The 26,249-nt window shown below is 39.9% G+C and overlaps 1 protein-coding gene across 3 annotated transcripts in view; it reads right to left on the reverse strand.

Moving 5' to 3' along the window:
* Positions 1-312: 312 nt before the first annotated feature.
* The window catches only part of UBE2K (ubiquitin conjugating enzyme E2 K), a 66,958-nt gene continuing 41,021 nt past the window's right edge, over positions 313-26,249 (reverse strand). For 2 of the 3 annotated variants that reach the window (XM_065405777.1, XM_065405778.1), the window contains 5 exons: positions 26,088-26,146; positions 20,402-20,484; positions 8,629-8,728; positions 2,104-2,232; positions 313-1,658 (listed from right to left, as the gene is read on the reverse strand). In XM_065405777.1, the coding sequence (XP_065261849.1) occupies positions 1,584-1,658; positions 2,104-2,232; positions 8,629-8,728; positions 20,402-20,484; positions 26,088-26,146 (446 nt within the window). In that variant the 3' untranslated portion in view covers positions 313-1,583. The remainder of the gene's footprint in view (positions 1,659-2,103; positions 2,233-8,628; positions 8,729-20,401; positions 20,485-26,087; positions 26,147-26,249) is intronic. The other variant, XM_065405779.1, reaches the window with a different exon arrangement.

Below are 26,249 nucleotides of genomic sequence, written 5' to 3' on the forward strand. Positions count from 1 at the left end.
TACAAACCTGATCTTCTATGAAGTATGACACTTACAGCTCATTTTATAGTTCAAGCAAAATGAATGTACTCTTGTTAGACTATTGCTTAAGAGAAGATAGTCACGGAAAAGCCGCCTTTTATGGTACACTATCATCCACAATCCCCAGTCTCTACTCAGTTTCTTTTCTCTCTATTTTAGCTGAAAGTTTCATGTCTGATGCATTTTCAGAAGTATCCAACTGTATCCATAAAGACATTACAACTTTCTTTAGATGGATGTACTAGTGTTTGAAGTTGCAAACTAATAATTTTCAAGCTTTTAAACTCAGGATGAAATGTAATTTTAATACGAATAGAAAGACTGAGTATGTACAAGCGAAGGTAATTTCAGTTTTCGTTTATCAGAAACATCAATCCAAAAGAAAGTTAAACTGAGAACACACTTCTACTTCTATGTGCATTTGAAGTATGTACAGTAAAAATACCAACACAGCCTCCATGTATCAACTAGGGAAAAATGCAAACGAGTGAATTTTTGAAGTACCTGGTAAGCAATCCTTATACTGAAGCTCAAAATAAAGCTAGAAAGCTGTTGCAAAAAACAGCTGATTGCATCATAGCAAGTACTCGAAGAAAAAAATTTCAATAGTTTTTTTTTTTAATTCTCAGTATACTAGAGAATCAGTTGTTCTTCCCCCAAATCCAGTGAATTCATATTATCCAAATTTATTGAAGGAGTTCTGACTTCTATATTACACACACACACAAAAAGCAGCGCCACTTTTTGGTGCTATGTCCAAACATACCAAACCTTTATATGATTGTGTAGCAAGTATGATGGTTAAACACATTTACTGGTTATTCAAAATATACTATTTAAAGTGGCAACTAAGCTACTGTTAATGGCACCCAGACCCACAGATTATGGAAAGGAATCCAGAATGATATTTTAGGTTTGTGGTGTTGGGGAGGGCAGATAAGCAGATTTCCCAGTCACCTGACTAAGAAAGAGGTTCTGAACAGGTCACCATTTTGAACTTTGGGTAAATCTTGAAACGGCTTTCAGGAAAAAAGTTAACAAGAACATTCAAGTACTTAAATGGTGCTCTCTTCAGCTACCCTATCTAAAATGTCTAGTAAAGTACAAGCATGCAAATATAGGTCAATCCACAGGCACATAGGATCCATGTTAAAAACAGTAAGATAGCTGTGATGAGTGACACCAACAATTTTGATGACTGACACTCAAAAATGTTATCCGAATAATTAAATCAAAATCCTGAAGCAAATTCCTGCTAGGCTTGGTCACACTGCTAAACACTAAAGTAGGCATGTTTTCCCCCCCGCTGTTTTAGCTGAGCTCAAAGAATTTTTACAATATTTAGTAAGAAAAAATTAAAGTATTTCCCCTTTTAAATTTACACAGACGTTTAATTAGCTTTATTTACAGAGCGGTTTTTCAGTCTCCAATAGTGCTTAGATAGCATCGTCAGGCAAGAGTGCCAGTTTTAAAAGAGAATCTATATAGAATCCTAAAAATAACAGATGGTGATGCTCCTCAGAAAGGGAAAGCTGGACTACAGAAGCAGCTCTTTACATGGCTCAGTTACTCAGAAGTAATTCTGTTGCAGTCTCTACATCCCATGATTTTGAAGACAAGGCCACTATTACTGCATTCTGTGAAGACAAAATAAAGGAAGTGAGATTTTTCAGGGTGTGAAGTTGCTCTTCACATAAACCCAGCTGTAGCACTGAAGGTCAGACTGAAGACTTTACACATTTATCAAGGTCTATATTTGCTAAATTACCAGTCGTTACAGTCTCAACTGAAAATTTTTACCATTAAAAGCTTAGAAAAATCTATTCATTTAATTATAAAATGAAAATTACTAAATTACAATGTCTTATGTACTAATAAAGTATGTTAAACATCCAATCGTCACCAACAACAACAACAGTCAGCAAAATAAAGTGATCAGATTTACTGATGGCTATGAAAGTAACAAACCTTTTATAATAATTTGAACTATAGCTCATATTACATATATGGCTGCCCTGCTCCTAACTTGTAACGAAAAAAAAAAAAAAGAAAAAAAGTACACATATATACACACATACTTACCCTATCAAAGCCCATAGCACAAAGGTTTTCTATCTTTTTGGTGTATTCTGGACTAGAAACTGGTGCTCCAGCATACACATGTGCCCAAAGTCGAGCTGTCTGTTTGAACATTTCTGGGTTTTGTTTGTACTATACAAAAAGAGAAAAAAAGTGAATCCATATAACTATTCAGCAAAGTCCAATTAAAAGGCTAGTTGACTTTGGCAAATTCCATTCTATAATTCCTTCTATATATAGTATCTTCAAATCTTGTAATAAGTAGTAGTTCCAAAATGAAATTTGGAGTTTTTGGTTAGTTGTTGAGGATTCAAACCTACACAAAAACATTACTCACAAGTATCAGGTAACAATGAGTTTGCATTTATATTTTGATATATTTTACATGTACAATCCAATTCTGCTCACTGACATAAAGCCAGAATAACTACACTGATACGCAATATGCATAACCAGTGTAGCTGAGAGCAGAAACTAACTCATTGTGTTGTAATGTTCACTGAATTGCACACTCACTATATTTCTGACAGTGTTCCCCAAATTATTTTAAAAACTATCTTTTTTTAGAACCTTCATTACTGAGAAAGGGTCTGCAATGTCTCAATGAGGGTTGCCATTTTACTACTGGACTTCCTCCTGGGAAGTAGGTATATTGATATCATTTGTGACAAAAAAAGAGCTGAGAAACAGATGGTCACATGGAAATGGCTGAAGACCTGCCACGGTTTTGAAGGAAGGTTTACTTACTAGAAAAATTGTGTGGAAGATGTCAGTAGTATTTTACACTAATACTGCCAAAAAACAAATTTTCTAATAAGTAATAGAACTTTACCTTAAAACAACAGTGAAAGTTTCCAGCCTGTGTCAGGCATTCAAAAGCTGAGGTATGCTTCATTTGTCACAAATTACATTTTCAAATCAGCAAGAGAGGAGCTTCCTGTTTTAGTAATCCTTATATTTAATAACAGTTTTTTAAAATTGGAGATTTACATACTTTTACAGCAAGTTTAAATCGCATTGTTTTGAAATAAAAATCTCCCTTCAATTCCACCTTCTTAAAGGTGTACATTTTTTAGGGTCCTGAATTATGTGATCAGTGTGACAGTGCTTGGAAAACGTTGTCCACGTATGGTTTAAAGATAGAGAGGTACAGACCTGGGGCATATCCTGAAGGACACTGAAATGTATGGTTGATTATTGTTTTGAACGTCTTTTTTTATACAAGGAAACATCAGACATTTTAAATCTGTATAACATTGTCATGAAATTAGTACTACACTTTTTTGGGGGGTATTTATATTACAATAAGTTATATGTACCGTGGTACCACCTAGGATAGTGACTCTCAATCTTTCCAGTTTACTGTACCCCCTGCAGGAATCTGATTTGTCTTGCATACCCCCAAGTTTCACTTCACTTACAAACTACTTGCTTACAGAATCAGACATAAAAATACAAAAGTGTCACAGCACATTATTACTGAAAAATTGCTTACTTTCTCATTTTTATCATATAATTATAAAAAATCAATTGGAATATAAATATTGTATTTACATTTCAGTGTACAGTATATAAAGCAGTATAAACCAAGTCATTTATGAAATTTTAGTGTGTACTGATTCGCTAGTGCTTTTTACGTAGCCTGTTGTAAAACAAGGCAAGTATCTAGAGGAGTTGATGTACCCTCTTGAAGACCTCTGCATACCCCCAAGAGTGTGTACACCACTGGCCTAGGAGACCAGTCATGGACCAGAACCCCATTGTGCTAGGCACTGTACACCACCTCCCCTGCCCAAAAAAAGTGTGTCCCTGCCCCAAAGAGGTTACAATCTGTGTCATTCGTATAATCTCAGAATGAATTATACATTACAATAATTTACAAAGCAATGCTCCTTAAAAAATGCAATGGTAACAGATGAAGATGACTACATTAAGGTTGGGGGAAGTCCCCTAAAATGGAAGCAATCCATTTCATGGAGTGGCCAATAAATAGCACTGTGTTGTCATTACAACTGAAGGAAAGTTTAAACAAACCAAATGTTCACAAAAAAAGTTTGTTCTTTTAAAAAATAAATACTTAACTATTAATAGCATCCTAAAGTTTTTGCCTGTTCCTTCCCTGAGATCCAAAAATAAATCCATGAAGGTTTCTTTTCAGCTATATTTTAAAATACACCTCTACCCCGATATAACGCTGTCCTCGGGAGCCAAAAAATCTTACCGCGTTATAGGTGAAACCGGGTTATATCGAACTTGCTTTGATCTGCCGGAGTGCGCAGCCCTGGCCCCCTGGAGCGCTGCTTTACCGCGTTATATCCGAATTCATGTTATATCAGGCTGCGTTATATCAGGGTAGAGGTGTAATATTTCAGAACACTATTAGTTCATTTGTTTGCTTTCTAGGCTTCATTTTGAGAAGAGGAAAAGTTTAAAATTGTTTAATGGAGAATTTTTGCATAACAACCTTATTCAAGTCTAGGGCCTTGGCTACACTGGCGCTGTACAGCGCTGCAACTTGCTGCGCTCAGGGGTGTGAAAACGCCCCGCCCCCCCGAGCGCAGCGAGTACAGCGCTGTAAAGCACCAGTGTAATCAGAGCAGCGCTGCAAGCTATTCCCCTCAGAGAGGTGGAGTACATACAGCGCTGCGAGAGAGCTCTCGCAGCGCTGGCGGCGCGACTACACTCGCGCTTCACAGCGCTGCCGCGGCAGTGCTGGGAAGTCCCGAGTGTAGCCAAGGCCTATGTTTTAGTGCTTCAGGAACATGCACAAGTGTCTGTAGTTACTGGTAAATATCTGGTAACTGATTGAATGACTGAGAAATTTAGCAGGGAAAATTTGCATACACCTCTGCATCTAGATCCTTAGATTGCTGTACTACACTTAAATGAGCTGCAAAGTTCTAAAACTAGACTTGGTTGTGGACATTTCTTGGCTTTAAATCCCATCATCTGCAGGAGGTGTAGCTGGAACCCTATGTCTATTACATGGAAACATGGTACTTCAACACGTGCAAATAAATTCATGAATTTAAAATGTTTATGAGAATACATGCAGTGTAGTTGTAGCCATGTCAGTCCCAGGATATTAGAGAGACAAGATGAGTGAGGCAATATCTTTTATTGGACTAAATTCTGTTGGTGAGAGAGACAAGCTTTCAAGTCACACAGAGCTCTCCTTCAGGTACTCCCAATGTACAGCTAATTGCAAGATGGAACAGATTGTTTAGCCTGCATAGTTAAACACATTCTCAGGGACCATTCAAGATAGAGTGACCCATTAACACCTGATACAGTCTTCCTCCACAAAGGAAACCTGCACAACACTTTCAAAAGGCAAGCCTGGGAGCTTAAATTCATAACTCTACTAGAGACTAGAAATCATGGACTGAACAGAGACACTGGATTTATGGCTTATTACAACAAGCTGTAACTCATTAACTCCCTCTTTTTGTCCTATGACAGCAGAGATGTTAACATGCTACTTCACCTTGAATGGTCCCTTAGAATGTGTGCTAACTGCTTATGCTAAACGATCTGATCGTTCCACCTTGTATTTAGCTGTGACACTGGAAGTACCTTTCCCAGACCAGAAGAAGAGCTCTGTGTGGCTCGAAAGCTTGCATCTTTCACCAACAGAAGTTGGTCCCATAAAAGATATTACCTCACCCACCTTGTCTCTGTGAAAATGACATTCCAACAAGCGTGTGGGGGATTATCCTTGTGAATGTTTAATCTGAAAATATATAAAATATATTGTATATATGTATTTAAAAATTACATTTAAATTAGTTTCTTTGCTAACTTTTATTCTTTACACCAGGGGTAGGCAACCTTTCAGAAGTGGTGTGCCAAGTCTTCATTTATTCACTCTAATTTAAGGTTTCACGTGCCAGTAATACATTTTAATGTTTTTAGAAGGTCTCTTTCTATACATCTATAATATATAACTAAACTATTGTATGTAAAGTAAATAAGGTTTTTAAAATGTTTAAGAAGCTTCATTTAAAATTAAATTAAAATGCAGAGCCCCCCGGACGGTGGCCAGGACCCAGGCAGTGTGAGTGCCACTGAAAATCAGCTCTCGTGCCGTGCCGCCTTTGGCACACGTGCCATAGGTTTCCTACCCCTGCTTTACACTAACACATTAGTGACAGTTGCATGTAAAAACACCAACTGTTGTAATTAAGAGCTAAATCTGTATACCTTTGCAAAACCCAGTAAAATTACCTTTCTGTCGATCTTTGCAGGGAGTGGGGGCATTGAAATCCTCCCTATGACAGCAGAGCCACAGAATCACTGGGCGCCCCCACCATAAAACCCTGGTGTGAAGTGACACAGAGCATTGCTCCTCAGCACCGAGTGGTTTAGCCCAAAAGGAGAACTTTTGGCAAAAGGTACAAAGGTTTTTCATTTCTGAAGAGAAATACCTCTTCACCATCAATATTGCTAGAAGATTGTTAGACTGCCCTTATAAATCCCACTGTCAGTATGTAGGGAGGGAAATAATATTTCAGTTGTCATTGCTGGAGCAATACAGTTTTTATTTTAAACGGGGGAAAAAAACACCAATGTGAGAGCAAGGATGAATGTACACTTAGCAAGAAAACTACTAGTGCAGTCATGCTTTATACAAAATATCTGGTAGCTTTGCTTGCCTTTGCAACAATTCAGGCATGCACACAGCAACTCGGGCTCTGAGAGAACTGCTTGGGTGCATTCATTCACACAGCAAGCATTACAACATGGTTATATCAGTGCTTTCTAGGATGTCTGCACCTGCTACTGAGAGCAGGAACTTTGGTGTAGTTTCTGAAACAGCTTCTCCCAGGTAGTGAAGCACTGATCTCAGTTTGGTCTGTCTGCTTTTTTCTGAAAGTCAGTTTGGCATAGTAGGGAACTACTGTAAATCTTTCAAAAACCTGCTAGCTTAGAGTGACAAGTCAGATAAGGCAGGGGTTCTCAAACTGGGGGTCAGGGGATCACCAGGTTTTTACACGGGGGAATCGCGAGCTATCAGCCTCCACCCCAAACCCCACTTTGCCTCCAGCATTTATAACGGTGTTAAATATATTAAAATGTGTTTTTAATTTATAAGGGGGCTCGCACTCAGAGGCTTGCTATGTGAAAGGGGTCATCAGTACAAAAGTTTCAGAACCACTGAAAGGGGGACCTGACTAGAGCTGGGCAAAATTTAGTGGCATCACAATGTTTTGCCAAAACTGTCTTGGTAAAAAAAGTTATCTGAAAATGTTCAGTTTTGATATTTTCAATTGTTTGCTTCACATTTTGTAAATTGTATTTTAAAAGTAAAAGAAATGCTCAAACTAAATAAAATCTTTTGTTCAATCCGCAACAATTTCTTTGATTTTTTGGAATTGCCAATGAACCAAAAAGACCATTATTTACTCAGCTGTCGTCCTGGCACCCTTACACTTCCTGTCCAGAATTTCAACAGTATGACTTCACACTTTTAAACATACTCTAGAGCAGGGGTTCTCAAACTTCATTGCACTGAAACCGCCTTCTGATAACAAAAATTACTACACAACTTCAGGAGGGGGGGGCCAAAGCCTGAGCCCCACCGCCCCTGGCAAGGGGCCAAAGCTGAAGCTCAAGGGCTTCAGCCCCAGGCAGAGGACCTGTAACCTGCACCCTGCAGCCCTCAGGCTTTGGCCCCGGGCCCCAGCAAGTCTTAAGCCAGCCTTGGTGACACTATTAAAACAGGGTCACGACCCACTTTGGGTCCCAACCCACAGTTTGAGAACCCCTGCTCTATAGGATGTACACATGTAAGTCAGATGTACAAGCTTACTAGATACTGGAAGCACTCCGCTTTTTCCCTTTGCCACTATGAAGTTCACAGGGACCTTCACCTTTTACCCTCTTTGACTTACAGAAGCAATGTTTGCGGCTTTGTTCAACAAAAGTTAACAAAATGTTCACTTGTGGATTGATTGTATCTAGTTTTCGACAAATTTTTAAATGGCCACACATGAGTTCTAGTAAAATACATTACACTAAGACTATTTTCAAGCTAATGCTACTTTCTGTCTCTGTATACTGGGCCAGCCAGTTTTACAAGCCAACTACAATTCTATTAATATCAATTAGGTTATTAACTAAAACAGTTAATTTGAGAGTCTGCAAACATCAAATACATAGGATGCTTCCTTCATAACTCTTTAGATTATTTAAGATGAAATTTTTTTAATTCAATGTAACTTTTCATTATGCTGTTTACTCTTTGCATTTCTCTCAGAATAAATAAGGAAAAATAAACAAAAATGAAACTTGATTTTATTATAACCAGTATCACTTCCAGGTTCTCAATGCTGCACTGTCGGGGTTGCAAAAATAGCAAAGGAGCAGGGTTTTTTTTAAAACAGTTTGTCATTTGGCCTTAATATCTATAAAAGCTATTTTCTCCAAAACCTAAATTTGGAATGAAATATTAATAGACAAGGTCCCTTTAAGAGGAAGATAATTAATAAAAGGTTTTTGTTTGACGTAGTTCACTGAACATCTTACCTGATTTGCCACTACTGCATCTTGTGGATCGTCTGGTTCTGCAGCTGCCAACAGTGCTTGCAATGATAACAACACTGTCCTTAGAGTCATTGCTGCTGCCCTAAAATTGAAGTTTGAAAATGGCTTTACTGAAATCTGGGTCTTTTTTTACTTATGTTTGATGTGCTCTACTAATACCATACAAAGGGAACAAAAATACTGGGAACCACAAGCATGAGTAACTTGGAAGTGCAGCAATTGACAATGGGATACCATTCATATTTTTTTTAAGAGTTCTTAATGCGTATTTTAACACTCTCCCTTCTTAACACCACCTTCTTAGAAATCTGGAACTAACATTTCCCGGTTTAATAGTTTGTCCTTTTTCATTTTGCAAAAGATTACGTTTGCTTCCGATTAAATAAAAGCCAACTAAAGTCTGCCTCCTTTTCTTCCTTGCCATCAGCATTGCTCTGGGAATTAGATTGGTTACTCAATGTGTGCTCCCTCTGCTGGCTTTCGGTGTCTGTAGCAAAATGGCCAAATGATGTACAAACTTACAAAAGTAGAGGCTTATTTGTTTTTAACTTTTTAGTTACAAATGGATGAATTTTATAAATAATTCACAAACTAACTTTTTCCATCACATAACAGTGTTAACACAGTCTAAATTTTAGTGGCCATTTAATTTATAAAGAATATTTTCCCCAATTTTAATCAATTAATTTTGTAAATGTATTTTAAAAGTAGCTCTAAAGATCATATTAACTGAAGAGCACTAGCATAACTTTTCTTCATGTCAGGCTGAGGGCACTACCACAATTTTAACAAAAATGTAAAACATTAGGATAGAAAAACACTCCTTAAGTTACCAGGCAGATTTGGGCCTTGATCCTGCAATAAGATCCTGGCCAAGAGACTTGCAGCTGCAAAAAGCCCTACAGAGGTAAATAGTGCTCTAGAAGTGCAGATATTTGACCACAGAAATCTCACTGTGGGATGAGGGCCTTATTCAACTCAAATTCTATGTGCATTTAGAGTCAGAGGCTTCAGGAATTTATGCTGAATCCCAGACAAAACGCTGAGTTAAAATTATAAATAACCATAGTCAAATCACTCAAATCTCATTTGAAAATGTTTATTAAAAAACAGAAGTTTGAAAAATCTGGAAATTTATATTTAAGATTTCACAGTTAAGCTTTACTCTGACCCCATGCCCATCCCTCGATTTACCTAGAGATTCAGGTATACAAGATGTATATGCGACAGCTGTCATCTTGGTCAACATACTGGATATTAAACCAGGTACCCCAAAGAGCTAAAAGCATGAGTTTCTACAGCTTCAGCTGAAAAGTCAAGCTGTATAGCTGGGGGCTGTAGTAGACACTCACTGTGGATTAGGCTAGGGAGAGAGGTGGACATGACACACAATGCCCACATACACATACAACTATTTTACATTTAGGTACTTTCAGAGATGGTACACAGAAATCAGTCTCTTACAACACAGTGTTTGAGGCATGTGTGGTTATGAAGGAGGAATGTATTGTGAAATATGAGAGGCACATTATTCTTTGCAGTTGGAACACAGACAGTCCAACTTTTAGTTAACAGTGGATCTGATAAAGTTCTTTCTGGAGTGCATGCAGAGAATGAAAGGAAATGCTGCAATTCCAGTTGTCAAAGTGTGGGTGGAGAAGAGTTTGGGTTGATGGCACAGATGTGATGAGTTGGAAGCAGTTTACAGATCTATATTTCCAGTAGAAAAGTTCACAATGTGTTGTCCATAATGGAAAAACAAACAAAGTATTGGGGCATGACAATGTGGCTGGATGCAAAGAGACTGTTGGTAGACAGACAAAATATAGGTGCCAATACAATGTCAGAGTTAAGGTTGTTTGTGGAACCTTAACTATGTATTTCCACGTATTTGTAACTTCCTCAAAGATTTTGCCTGGGAATGTCTTTAACATTATAGAAAACTGATAATCCTCCCTCCACTTCCATGAGGAACTATGGTATTTTTTTCTCCATCAAAATGCAAATGATTACATCCAAAGTGACAGCTGTTTAAATTAGCATATCTTGTCTCCTGCTTGGTAGTATTACACCCTAGTTTTTCACAGCTACATCTGCCACCTTCTCAAAGTCCCTCAAGCTGACTTTGCAGACTTTATTAACTCTGCAGAGGCTCTAAGCTTTGAAAGATTAACTACAGTCTTTAAACTCCTACAAAGGTAGTCATGCAGCCTTCCTGCTTTCACAAAAGTGAAAATTCTCATTTTCAAACTCCCACTTTTCTCAAATATTTAGGCAGATTTTTCCAAAAATTTCAGACTGTTTCACTTCTAGCAAAATGCCATAATTGATATTACAGGTAGAATTTTTTTTACTTATTATTCTAAAGTAAGTTGGAGATTGACTGGCAAGATTAAAAAACAAACAGGCTTATAATGAATATTTAGTTACTAAAGCAGCTCTTTAACCTTGCTATGAAATCTTAACTATACAGAAAGTTTAATCAAATCATAATACAAAATATCTGAAATTTTTTCTTCAAACCCCATGATGGCACAAAACTGAGTACCTAGGCATTAAAGTATACATGAAAACACTTTTATACTTCAATGTGTTGTCAGGGGAAAACAGCATATGAACATTTTGCAGAAAAAGTCTATAAAATCGTAATGTAGCTGTTAATCCTATCAAGAGTAGATTTTGGATTGAATTGATCTAGAGTATGGATTGATGACAAATGTAAAATTCACTACAGTATAAGTTTCTATTTACTACAATGCTTTTTCTATTAAATGAATATTTGATGAACATGCTGAATGTTTGCCTGCAGCTCTGAATAGAAAAAAAAAGTTTTTCAATTTGTAAAACACTTAGATGTCACTGAACGCTAATCCTTTTTGTCTTTGTGTACTTGAATGAATATCATCACAGTTTTTGCACTTAAACAGATTTATGCAAGGAATTTTAGAAGCTGTAATCAGCTTTGTATATACTATAAAATCTAACTAAAGCTCTATTTCTCAGTCAAACAGCATTTTTACTACATTATTTCCATTTACTATAATTTTATTTATGCAAGAGGGACTTTACAAGATCTAGCACCAGTAATTGATTTCATGATTACTTTGCCTGAACTAAATAAAAGTTATTCTGCATTGCCCTTTATGGAAGTCGTCTCAAACTAATGGAGAAGGAAATTAATGGTGTGTCACTGCAAATATTTAAACTGGGAATGCAAGTCAGGAGACCTTGGTTTTCAGCACAGCTATGCCACTGATAAGTCTCTTCATTTATCTGAGCCTCAATTCCTAACTTCCATCTCACAGGAATAAAGATGATACATATACACCTCCCAAGAGTATTGGGAGGCATAATTTGGTTTGTAAAGCAGAAAGAGATCCTTGGACAAAAGGTGGTGGGTGTATATATAGTATAGTGTGTGAGCTGAAGTAGAGTTCAGAAACTCCTAATTGCAGCTTCTGCTAAACGCACTACACCATGCTGTCTGTGATGTTAAGAGACTGTCAGACCCATGGAGCGCTCGGTCAAGTCTGTCAGATATTGAATGAACTTCTCATAAAGTGTGTTGGGACTTGATGGACTTCTGACATTTCAATTTCTAAGGTGAGCAATGCCACAAATAAACACCTCATCCAATCAAATATAGTCCTAGGCGCTAGCTCTCAAAGGACTCTTTAATTTTACAAATCTGAAGTTTATAGGCAAACTGATTCAGCTACATATTCAAAAAAATTAACTAGTTTAAAATGCAATTTCAGCTATTTTCAAAGTCTCATCTCTCAGCTGTGCTTCTCCACAATAAAAACATTGGAAAATAAGATGAGGAATGGTTACAAAACTGGTGATATTGAATACAAACACTTTACACTGACATAAAACCTTCCACTCTCAGGATATCAACATGCTTTATGAAGACTGATATAGCCTCAACACCTGTAAGAAAAATTTTCATCTCTATGCTTTAGTTTCCATATCTGTGAAATAAAGCTAAATAACCTCCAAACAAGCAGTTTGTGGGACAGCTTAAAATAGAATTCTTGCTTCCTAATTCCCTTAATTACAGGGCACTTTTTCGTCCTCTTAGACATCTAAAGAAAAGAGGGGAAAGAGATGGCTGCTCACAAATATATTGATGGAGATTAGAAAGAGTCAGGATCAGCTGCTCTCATAAGCAAAGAAGAGCAGAACAAGTAGTTATGGGTATAATTTATAAAAGGGAAAGCTTAAGTTGGTGGTTAGAAACAACTTTAAGAAGAATGGTGAGATAATGAAGTGAGCTGCAAAACTTGATTGTAAAGTCACCATCATGGGAGATATTTAAGGCTGGACACCTATTAGGAATTATTTGATAATAATATAGTTGCTTCTGCCGTGATGCTAAGGGACAGACCAGATAGCCCACCGAAAAGCTCTTCCAACCTAAACAACATTAGGATGCTCAGTATCTTATTTATAAAGGCTAATGGTAGATATAAAGTCCACATCAAACAACATGACTGAAAACTCAACATTAGACTGCCCAAGAAAGCTTACCACAAAGACCATTACTGCATACAATACTTGTATATTCCCACTAGAATATTCCTGCTGTGAAATAACCATAATAAATATCTGCAGCCCTAACAGATGTTCCAGATATTCATATAAAGTTGTCTTTAGTGCCAATTAAGGAGCAATATCAGATAAATTAATTTTTCTTTAAGCCTAAAGTTTCTCATAGTAGTAAAACAGAATTATTAGCCTGAAACATCAACATGTTATATGGTGAGACTGCTTGACAGATCTCTTGAATAGACCACCATTAAAGTACCTCTACCTGCAAGAGGTTATTTAACAAGCTTGCATTCAAAGCTGAGGTAAAAGGAGTATTTACAAATTCACAAAGAGCAAGAGCATCCACGGCTGCAGAGAATTTCAGCTTCAAAAACTTACCACTGAGAGAAATTTATTAATTTATTTATTAGACTTACTACAAGATCATTCAAAGAAGCTACTTTGCAAGCTGCAAAAATCTCCTGCCAACAGGAAATTTAGTATTGAAGTTAATAACACAACACTATGTTAATCATGTTCATTAGAATATTGAAAGCCATTATCCCAGAAAAACAATACAACTATACAAATATATTCAACTATCTGAAGTTGTACCAGCCACAAATACAACTAATGAAAACGATCCCAGTGTTACAATTCAGGGCAACTACATTTGTATTTATCCTCAATGACCCAGCAAGGGCACCTCCTCTCAAGCTTCCAGCTTCCCAGACACTGCCTTCTGGGTGGAGACCCACATCTCTCTCCCTTCTGACCAGGGTATTTCCAGGCTACACAGTTCCCTGCCTTCACTGTGTCATTCCTAGCACAGACAAGATGCCCAAGGACACCTGCTTGCCTTCTCTTCAGAGATGGTTAATAGGTATAATTGCTACAATTATAAGGCACAATAGCACTTCCTATGCAAGCCTACTTTATTCTTAAGATTAAAAGTATTACAGAAAAAACATTACAAACAATAAAAGAACCAACACACATGCTAATAATAGGGTTGCCAGGTGTCTGGTTTTCGACCGGAACACCCGGTCAAAAAGGGACCCTGGCAGCTCTGGTCAACACTGTTGACTGGGCCATTAAAAGTCCAGTTGGTGCAGGGCTGGCAGGCTCCCTATCTGGCTCCCTGTGGCTCCCAGGAAGCTCCCGGCATGTCACTCCGGCTCCTAGGCATAGGGGCAGCCAAGGGGGCTCTGCACGCTGCCCCCGCCCCAAGTACCGGCTCCGCAGCTCCCATTGGTCGGGAACTGCAGGGGCGGCACCTGTGGGCAGGAACAGTGTGCAGAGCCGCCTGGCCATGCCTCAGCCTAGGAGCCAGAGGGACATGTCGGCCGCTTTCTGGGAGCTGCCTGAGGTAAGTGCTGCCTGGAGCCCGCACTCCAACCCCCTGCCCCAGCCCAGAGCCCCCTCCTGCACCCCAAGTCCCTCATCCCCACACCAGAGCCTTCACTCCTCCTGTACCCCAACCCCCTGCCCCAGCCTGGAGCTCCCTCCCGCATCCTGAAACCCTCATTTCTGGCCCCAGCCCAGAACCCATACTCCCTCCCACATCCCAAACCCCTCGACCCCATCCCAGAGCCAGCACCCCCAGCTGGAGCCCTCACCCCCTCCCACACCCTAACCCCTGCCCCAGCCCGGTGAAAATGAGCAAGTGAGGGTGGGGATGGAGTGAGCGCGGGGCTGGGCCTCGGAGAAGGGGCGGGGCAATGGTGTTCAGTTTTGTGCGATTAGAAAGCTGGCAACCCTAGCTAATAAGCTTATCACACACTACCCCAACTCTACCATGGGCTCTGGCAGGAGCATTTCTTCAACACCTCATGGGTGTTGAAATCCATGGGAACTCAGCATGCTCAGCTCTTCCAACCCTACCCTAAGGATTGGGGCCCTCCTTCAACCAGGCATCCTATCCATTTGCAGGATCAGGAAGGCGGCCAAGAGCCAGTTTAAAACCAGGGTTTCTGGATAGTCTTTGTCTCTTGGTCCCTGGTGAATCCAGTCTGAATTAGTATATGCAAACTTTTTCAGGGAGGTGGCTTCAAAGGGTTAATAATGGAGGATGTACATGAACATCTGCCTTCCTACCAGGGAAAGTACCTACAAGGCCACAATACAAACAATTCCATTTTTAATACAACGTACTCCAAAAGAATTAACCCTAAAACAGTAAGGCTTAAGTTAATTCAATAAAGTTTATCTTAATTCCATAAGATTTGTTCAAAGAATTACAGGATATTGCCAGTTTGTCACATTCCGTTTATCCCCGCCCTCTCCCCCCCCCCCGCCCCTAAAAAAAACAAAGAAAAAAAAATCAAGTCATTTAGACCCAAATTCTGCCCTCATATACACAGTTGTAACTCCTCCAGGCCTCAATGTCACAGATGTGCGTCAGAGTTTGACCCCAGTTTTAATTATAGTGGCAACAATAGGAATATTTAGTAAGACCATTACAAGTTAAAGTTATGCTTCAAAATCAGATCTTGTAATTCTTTTCAAATATCTGACAAGAAAAACTTATGAACTATAACTCCCAGAACCAAGTGCATAAAACATTCAAGCCTGGTAGCTGTCCATTCTACCTTTAATACTGAGTGCAATCCATTTAAAACATCAAGTTATTTATCAAGAATTTTTTGTGTGTGTTACTTTTTTAAATGCAGTCTTTCATCCCACTCACATAAGTAAATGTATTGTGGTATTTCTCAGTCTAAGTATAGTTAAATCAGCAAATGTCACTGTAAAGTTAAATTCTGCAGTACAGTAAACATTTTTTTTTAAACACAACAGTGTCACTATTCACACTGGTCCAGCAACCACTTTCATGAGGTAGATTGTATTCCTATGTAACCACAGAACTCTTTTAACCTTATGCCAGGCTGTTTATAAAAAGAAAGGATTGGGTGGAGTTCACCCGCCAACAGAGCCTACCTATAACCACATAGGTAACCTATAAGCCTATCTTTTCCCTCCAGCCAGCAAGGAGCCAGAATCACTAAAAGAGCATTCCCACCACTCTCAAGCAACTGCCTCTGACTTGAAATACTATGAGTAGACTCAGTAAGAAGCTACGTTCAGTCTTATGTGGCCACTACAACATAAATCTTTGTACAGCAGTAATGGAAAATAGAAATAAAAAGAAGAAAAAGACTTTCTGGAAGATTCTTCCGCAACTGTTCCAATCCAAACAACAACAGATAGCTATTAAGAGCAATATCGTTACAGTAGCACCTACATGCCCCAATAGAAATTGGTACCCTACTATGATGGACACCATACAATCATATAGTGAGAGGCTGTCCAGGACCTAAATGACTTTCCATGTAAATAGAAACATCATACTAAGAACAGAAGAAAAAAATATTTTACAGATGGGGATCTGAGGCACAGAGATTAAGTCAGTTGCCCAACATCCAGTATTGCCAATGTCAAGTGTTCAACTATCACAAGTCAGGCGTCAAAAAAACCATGAAGTTTTAAAAATAATAAATGTTTGGTTCTTTATCTGCCTTCTGTTTCTGACCCTTTATGTTTCACCTTTTTCAGCTTTTATCTGCAGTGATGAGGGACAGAAACTTATCTTACTTTTAAATTAAAGGTGAAATTCTCAGGTAATCATTTGACTCCTGAAGCTGGGACCAAGAAAAAAAAACACCACCAAATATTGCAAGATTTGTAGTAAAATTTCAAGAACTGACAACACTGATTAGGTCACAGAGGGTGTGTGGCAGAAATGGAAATTGGAGTCAGGAGACCTAGGTTCAATGTCAGTGCATTAGCCATAAAGGCAAACCTTTTCCTAATTAAGAAGAATATATACCAAGTATGGGGAGATACCTATAAAAGCCTACACCTTTCAAGAAATGAAGATGAGGCACTGTCAAAGACAAATGTCAAAACACCAAGATTTATTTCATGATAGGAAAAATAAGCACAACTTCTGTTAAGGAAAATTCCTGCATCTCAATTTTCAGTGGGAGATGTTGGCTGTTCAGCACTTTTGCGAAACTGTGACACATTTAAGTGCTTAAACATAGTAACAGACTAACATTTAGGATGCTTATTTTTTAAAATACTGGCTTTGATATTTTGAGTATGTCAGCAAAATAGTGGATAAAGGAGAACCAGAAGACAATCTATCTGGACTTTCAAAAATCTTTGACAATCTCCCTTCCCCACGAGGCTACTGAAACTACTGTAATTAGTAATTCGTTTTTACCACCAAGAAAGAGATCTTTGTGTCACTATGTATAGTCCCCTGAAAACTTCCACTCAATGTGCATAGCAGTCAAAAAGGCTAACTGTATCTTAAGAACTATTAGGAAAGGGATAGAAAATAGGACAAAATATCATAATGCCACTATATAGATCCATTGTGCACCCAGACCCTGAATACCATATCCAGTTCTGGTTGCGCCATCTCAAAAAGGATATAGTGGAATTAGAAAAGGTTCAGAAAAGGGCAACAAAAATGATATATGGAATGCCTTCCACATGAGGAGAGACTAAAAAAAGATTAGGGCCCTTCAGTTTATGACTGAAAGAGGTATGATACAAATCTATAAAACTATGAATGATGTAGAAAAAGTGAATAAAGAAGTGGTATTTACCCTCTCTCAGATACCAGGGGTCACCTGGTGAAATTAATAGGCAGCAGGTTTAATACCAACAAAAAGGATGTACTTTTTCCACACAGTGCACACCTAAACTGTTGAACTCATTGCCATGGATATTATGATGACCAAAAGTATAATTGGGTTCAAAAAAGAACTGGTTAAGTTCATGGAGGATAGGTCCATCAACGGCTATTAGCCACAATAGTCAGGGACACAACCCCATGCTCGGGGCAACCCTAAACCTCTGACTACCAGAAGCCAGGAGAGGAAGGTGGGTGGATCACTTCATAATTGCCCTGTTCTGAACATTCCCCCAGAACCTCCAGTACAGGCTACTGTTGGAGATAGGACATTGGGCACGATGCGCCATGGTCTGGCCCAGTATGGCAGCTTTTTAGTTCTTACATACAGGGTGAAAGATCACTTTCTGTCAGAATTAGGAATCAACTTTGAGATCGAAAAATTAGGAAAAAATGGTCCCAAATAATACAAAAGTCTGTTAATGTCAGCAGATCAAAATACAGCTGTAAAACACTAAATGATACCACAGTACACTGCCCCACAACTTGTTAAATGTTACGGTAACCCACTTCATGTGTATTGTGTGTCCCTCTCTGCACCTGATCCACAAAGGATGAAATGTTACATCCCCCAACTACAGAGCCAAGCTCTTTAGCTCAAGCTTTCAGCTATGGAGGTCCACGGTTTGATCCCTGGCCAAGATGGCAGCCATAATGTAAGTGAGGACTGAAAACATGACCTTGACAAACTCATTATCTGCGAATCGGGGGGGGGAAATGCATAACACACTGACCAATGGGTTACATGTGCTATTCATAAATCAATATGTACAGGTATAATATTGCACATTAACTTAAATAGAAGATGACAGGGTAATAGTCAAAAATAATTTAGAAGTTAAAATGTAACAAACGCACCTTTTTAAAAAACCCTAGAAGAGTTCAGTAGTTATACCATGGATTACTCGCAGATACATTCCACATGCTTTGGCAATTAGAATTTTTTCAAAAGTATACTGATGAATAAAATGTCAGGAGTGGACCAGGAAGTAAAGGGCAAGTGTCCTATTCCACTTTTACATTTCTCCAAATGCCTTACAAGTAAGCGCTGGCTAGTGAATAATCAACAGTCTTAACGCAATACACAATATTAGGATATAACTCTCTTTTCTATTTATTTTGCTTCCTGCTTTCTTATTGCTTCCCACTACTTTTCAATTTCTGAAGTTTCCACTTCATGCCCTACTACTGCTAATCTAAAGATTCCACTCCAAATATTGCCATCCACCCTATAGTACCTCTCTCTGTTCTAAGCCAAGTGCTAGCAAAGTAGCAGAATGCAGGTAAGTATTTTAATTTGCTGTGCTGCTTGCACCTACGCTGGCCATCAGGTGAGGAGGGAGAGCAACAAGAGAACCCCACAGTGAAGGATTTGTAATATTTGTTACTGAAGGGGTTGGTGGGGAACTTGTGCATAAAGGGATTACGAAAAGCACAAAATAGCAAGTATTTATACATGAAATTAGACATTCATCTTCTACCTATGTGCCTTAAAATACCTGAGCTTTTCTCCTCTTTTCTCTTTTTTGGAAGGAGTACCTTCATAAGGATACTATCTGCAACTCAAAATACTACACTTCTACCCCAATAGAACGCGACCCGATATAACACGAATTCGGATATAACGCGGTAAAGCAGTGGGGAGCCCCGGGCCCTTTAAAGCGCCACCCGAGCCCCGCTGCTTTACCGTCTTATATCCGAACTCATGTGGAGCCCCAGGCCCTTTAAATCACTGCCCGAGCCTGGCTGCCAGAGCCCTGGGGCTCCAGCAGCTGGGCTCAGGCAGTGATTTAAAGGGCCAGAGGCTCCGGCCGCTGCGGGGAGCCCCAGGCCCTTTAAATCCCCGCCCGAGCCCCGCTGCCGGAGCTCCGGAGGTGGTTTAAAGGGCCCGGGACTCCCCATAGCAGCTGGAGCACCGAGCCCTTTAAATCACCGCCAGGGAAGCCGGTCCAGTCCGGCATGGCGAACTGGACCGAACCCGATATAACGCGGTCTCACCTATAAGGCGGTGAGATTTTTTGGCCCCCAAGGACCGCGTTATATCGGGGTAGAGGTGTATATGAAAGTATTTATAAGTCTTAAAAATATGCTTGAAACTTTGGGGCCATACTATAGAAACTACATATGTCAAGTGAAGAGCAGTATGTGATTTTGCCTGTTCTCCAGGATAGGTCTTCACTTTAAGGGTATGTCTACACTACCCGCCGGATAGGCGGGCAGTGATCGATCCAGCTGGGATCGATTTATTGCGTCTAGTCTAGACACGGTAAATCGACCCCCGAGCGCTCTCCCGTCGACTCCTGTACTCCAGCGCCGCGAGAGGCGCAGGCAGAGTCGACGGGGGAGCGGCAGCAGTCAACTCATGCGGTGAAGACACCACGGTAAGTCGATCTAAGTACATCGACTTCAGCTACATTATTCACATAGCTGAAGTTGCGTAACTTAGATCGATTCCTCTCCCCCCAGTGTAGACCAGGGCTTAGTGTTCAAATCTGTGAACTGTATGGAGTATCTTACCATTGATCTTTCAGGATATCCAAACAAATGGCCCCAGTGACCGAGCTAATGTTAGGATGCCATATTTTGGTGATAAACCGCACCTAGAATATAAAATAAGATTTTTTTTTAATATAGCTATTAAATATTCTACAAAAGGCAAGACATTCAAAATACCTTTTAAAAAATTAGAACTATCACATACAGTCAGTTATTTGACTTAATCTTGGAAAGAAAAAGTACTAATTTAAGATAGCCCTGGGGCACAGTAGAACACAAGATACCCATGAAATAGCATATTCCACCAGGCTTCACTATAGTACATTTTTGTGGGGAATCTTTTGTCAGGAATTTTGCTCCATCCAGAGAGAACAGGATCCCAGGGCTAGGACACAAGGCCCTCTTTCCAATTTTACACTGAGGCCGTTCCCCAACTTCCCTTAAATACATAGAGCTCATTCTCTCCTCACCACCACAAAGCAACTCTGCTTTAAGGCCTTCTCTACACCATTCTCAGTGTGTCAGTGTACAAACTTTAGACAAGAGCATATTAGCTCTGTCTTCAGAGAACAGAAAATATGGAGAGAGTTTGGGAATGGAGCCATTAATTAACAGCTCATGTCTGTAAATCGCTTTGAAGATATAAAGAGCCACGTAAGTGCTAAGTATTATTCTTTATTTACTATGGGAAATTAATGGCTAACAACGTACATTCTGGACAGGATACACTGCTCTACAGCCAAAATGCTTCTGAAATAAATGTAGTCAAACTTTACTAATTCTGGGTCACTGAGAACGAAAATGATGCTTAACATTGTTGATTGGCTCTAGTTTTCAAGATATGCTATTGGGTCAGTATATATGACCCTTGACTTAGGAATGGCGGAGGATAAGTGAGTTATAAAGGGAAGGGATCTCAATTTAAACCAGAAATGACTAAAATACATCTTTTACTGGATCTATGAATAGATCTATGACTGGGTTTGGACAGTACTTGCTTTTTAGGCAAAACAATGAATGATGCAATCTGAAGCTGGTATTGCGTCATACATGATATGAATTGCATCATGTTATTCCTAGAAGTCATGGATGATGCAATCATAACGAAGCTTACATCACTCTGCTGAACAAATTGCCCTATATCAGCTCTAGAAATCATACAGTGTCCTGCTCTCTTATTTGTCAGTGTTTGATTTTGCAAAGGGACACATTTCTGTTTAGCCAAAGTGAGCAGAGATGCCTCGTACTTGTGTGAACAGTGCAGATAACTTCTGCTATGTTTGTGGTGAAGTGACTTTTGCAGCACAAAAGCGCAGTATAACCACTATGGTTAAGAAAGCCTATCACCTTTATTTTGGCTGCAAAATTGGAGATCAGGACAAGAGGTGGGCCCCACACATATGCTGCAACACTTGTGCAACAAATCTTCACCAGTGGTTGAACAGGAAAAGGAAATCTATGCCTTTTGCAGTGCCAATGATTTGGAGAGAGCCAACAGATCATACCAGCAATTTTTACTTCTGCATGGTGCCTCCAGTTGGGAAAGGTGTGTCAAAGAAGAAAAAGTGGACTGTGCATTATCCAAACATTCCATCAGCTATACGCCCAGTACCCCAAGGGGAAGGACTGCCGGTTCCTGATGCACCAGAATCATTCTCACTTGAGTCAGACGAGGAAGAGGAAGAGGATGAAACTTCTGGTCCTGAACCATCAATGTCACAGGACCCACATTTTCTCCCATCCTCCTCCTCTGAACCACACCTCATAACATAAGGTGAACTGAATGACCTTGTCAGGGATTTGGAACTACCCAAGAGTAAGGCAGAGCTGTTGGGCTCCAGACTACAGCAGTGGAATCTCCTGGCAGGTGATGTTAGGGTTTCCATGTTCCATGACCGTCAAAAGGATCTTGTCCCATTCTTCTTCATGGAAGGTGATCTTGTAGCCTGCAACAACATCGATGGTGTGATGGCAGCCCTCAACATCGTTCACGATCCAGATGAGTGGAGACTGTTCATTGATTCATCGAAGACGAGTCTTAAAGCTGTTTTACTGCATAATGGCAATGTTTTGCCACCAATTCCAGTTGGTCATGCAGTCCATATGAAGGAAACCTATGACAACATGAAACAACTTTTGAGGTGCATAAACTATGACCAACATCAGTGGCAGCTTTGTGGCGATTTAAAGGTTGTTGCTCTCTTGCTTGGTCTGCAGACTGGATACACAAAGTACTGCTGTTTTCTCTGCGAATGGGATAGTCGTGCAAGAGATTCCCACTACATCAAGAAAGACTGGCCACTCCGACAGTCATTGGAGCCTGGGAGGAAAAGTGTTCAGCATCCACCACTTGTTGAATCAAGGAAAATTTTGTTACCACCCTTACACATCAAGCTGGGTCTGATGAAGGACTTTGTCAAGGCCATTGACAAAACACAAGCAGCTTTCAAGTACCTCCGTGGAAAATTTCCAAGGTTAAGTGAAGCTAAGATAAAGGAAGGTGTCTTCGTTGGTCCTCAGATTCGTGAACTTCTTCGAGATGATGCATTTGACCATGCACTGCGTGGCAAGGAAAAGACGGCATGGAAAGCCTTCCAGTTAGTGGCAATAAATTTTCTCGGAAACAACAAGGCAGACAACTACAGGTTGTTGGTGGAAAACCTCCTCAAGGCATACAAAAGCCTTGGTTGCAACATGTCACTAAAGATACATTTTTTGCACTCTCGTCTAGATTTTTTTCCACCGAACTGCGGAGCAGTGAGCGACGAGCACAGCGAGCGATTTCACCAGGACATTGCAACAATGGAGAAACGCTATCAGGGCAAATGGAGCCCATCAATGCTTGCAGACTATTGCTGGACAGTGACAAGAGATGCTCCATTTAATGAATACAAGAGACAAGCCAAGAAGCGCCGAGTAGACACTGAATAGGACTAAACTATGTACAGAATAGTTTTTTGCCTTTTGTTTCATAATACATTTTATTTATATAACCCTTTTGCTGATTTTTCAAGTGTTACATAAACAGGACAGGTGAAATATTATCATGTAAAGCAACCATAAACACATGAAAAGACCTAGGTTTACAATTTATGATTAAAACTATCTACACAATATACATAGACATAAAATGTAAAAACTTAAATATCTTAGAAACAGTAGCCAATCAGTTGTTTAAATTGTCATATTTGAATTCAGCACATCAAAATACATAATAAATAGCACACTTTATCTCTGAAGCAGACAACTTCTCAAAAATTGTAGACCAGTGATATCGAAGCTTCAGAGGAAAGAGAGTTGGGAACACTAGCATAAAGCACTATGCACTAGCAACTGTAGACTATACACAGAGCCCCACTCAGACCAGCCTGCCTTCAAACTCTGCAGAAAAGGACTATGAGCACATATTTAATAAGGAACTGCAAAACCATATTCCTAGGATTAACAATAAGGCTGAGCACCTGTGCACCGAGAGAGCCAAGCAGCTCTTCTACAAATGTTGGAAACAGAGGCTACCAAGCCCCAGAGCAGCAGTTACTAAGCTGTGGTCAACAAATTCCTGGGGGTGCTGCGTCCACTCCTTGTTTCAACTCCAGCCAAAACACATGTGGAAGGAAGGAGCCACCAACAGTGGAAGTTTCCATTTTATAAAAAGACCCTTCCTCCTCCATCCATTCTCACTCCAGACCCAAAAAAAGCAATCCACAGTACCAGAGCTAGAAGACACCCGCCCAGGAAAGCCATCAAACCCTCCATATATGTGCCAGAGTGAAGCGATTCAAGATCCAGTTCAAAGAGGTGCTTTAGGGACTGAGAGAGGGAGCCAAACAAGGAGCTAGGTTTGGGGAGGGGGCAGGTTTTAAGGAATCAGACGGCTGGGTCAGGAGCCACTGATTCCAGGGACCTGGCTAGAAGGCAGGAGTACAGAGTTGGGAGAAGGAGCTGGTAGAAGCATGAGACCTGCGGAAAGCACCAAGAAGCAGGGTTTTTAAGGTTTGTAAAGGTAGGGACGGAGGAAGAAATCAGGGCCTAGACAGTAGGTCTGGGCAGGAGGGATCCAGGAAATTTAAATGGAGACAATGAACTGTGTGTATGTAAAGGGAGAGGAGACAGAATTGGGGAGTACAATAAAATTTGCATGGAAGAGAACGAATTGTATGTGGCCTCTCTCTCTCACACACACAATATTCCCCATGTCATACAAGTAATTCTCCCCATGCAAGGAATGAGTGTAATTTCCAGGCAGATGTCAGGCAATCACCAATTGGAGTGTGATTTGAAAGGGAGGTGGCTCCACAATATGATACGTCCACTGAGAAGTGGTCACACTATTACAGTCTGTCCTACAAGGATGAACTTTGAGACATTTCTTCTCAAGAATGGAAAAACTTTAGAGTTCTACCACGACAACCTGCCAGCAAGATGAATATAAGATGGTGCCCTGTGCCTTTAAGGGCCGGAGGCTTAGGGTGAGCCAGCCCTGGTCAATTATCAAACCCAGCTGGGAAGGAGTAAATGATTATAAAAGCTAGCAAGTGGCTGCAGATACAGACAATCACCTTGCAGCAGTCCCTGAGGAACAAAGTCTCTAGGTGGTAAGCCATGTGCATCATAGCTGGGTAGAAAGTTTTGTTTTCCCTTTTGAGTTTGTGGTCATTTGGACTACTATTAAAGACAAATTTGGTGTGGGTGGTGAAGAAGCTAATGTTTCAGAAGGTGGAGAATGTGGACATGATGATCAGCCCTACTACAAGGGGAGAGTGTAGTCAGTTGCAGATTTAAAAGGGGAAACTGAGCCATGGTGCCACACAGCTTCCCCAGGCCACGAGGGGGTGCAGGGACAGCCCACACTGCTACAGTTCAATGGCAACAACATGTTGAGAAGACCAGACTCAAAGCCCCAGCAACATGTAAGAGGAAAAGAGCTACCATTGCTATAAGGTATTGTCTAAGGGCCCTGTTTGAGGGTTTTGAATCCGCTTCCAGCTACTTGGGTGTCCAATAAATTTGAAGCCCACATACCCTCTGGCAGCTGGAAGACAGGAGTGCACTCTCAATGTGTTGATATTTGTACTTCCATCCTTCACCCCAGAATCTCTTAACTATTGTCAGGATGGCTTCTGTTATTCTTTCCTTTTTTCGGGAGGTTTTCCTCCCTTGCAAACAGCTCCAAACCTAAGTCTGATGATCATCATTTTCCAAAATGGCAACAGAATGAAAGTGAACTGATTCCTGTTCATTCCATTGTAATAGCTGTAGTAAGACTGCCCTGCATGTGATGTTCACTCAAGTCACAGCAGAACCAAAACAGCCATCTATAGTTTAGTTATTACTATAGACCTGGAATGTTCAAGCCAAATATAACATACGGAGTTCAAGGAACGTGTTACTTCTTTACTAGAAGCATATAATATGGGCCTATTATAGCTTTTCTTAAAAAGACGATTCAACCGTTCATTTTGAATATGAACAATCCTCTCCAAATCAAATAAGAGCAATCTTCAAGTTGGTTTATCAGAGATTCTTGACAGGAAGTGATTAAGGAGCTGCATGTTTGCTCCACTTCTGCCTCTATCCAGAAAGCATTAGAAAATAGAAAACAAGGACTCTGAAAAAATAAAGAAATACTGAAGAGGAAGTCTACTATACAGAAAAACAACAGATGACATGACATTAAGAAAGACATCCACAAAAATGTTTACAGTACCTTAGGAGGATTGAAGGGATATGTTTCTGGAATTTTTATCTCTAGTTGATATCTCCCTCCTGCAAAAACCAAAACACAAGTGAAAGATTATACTGATTTCAAGAGTGTTAACGTACTATGAACTCAAAAGAAAGTGAAACAAATGTGATTCTAAATTTGCCC

The sequence above is a fragment of the Emys orbicularis genome, chromosome 5 (genome assembly GCF_028017835.1).
Source record: "Emys orbicularis isolate rEmyOrb1 chromosome 5, rEmyOrb1.hap1, whole genome shotgun sequence".
Lineage (NCBI taxonomy): Eukaryota > Metazoa > Chordata > Testudines > Emydidae > Emys > Emys orbicularis.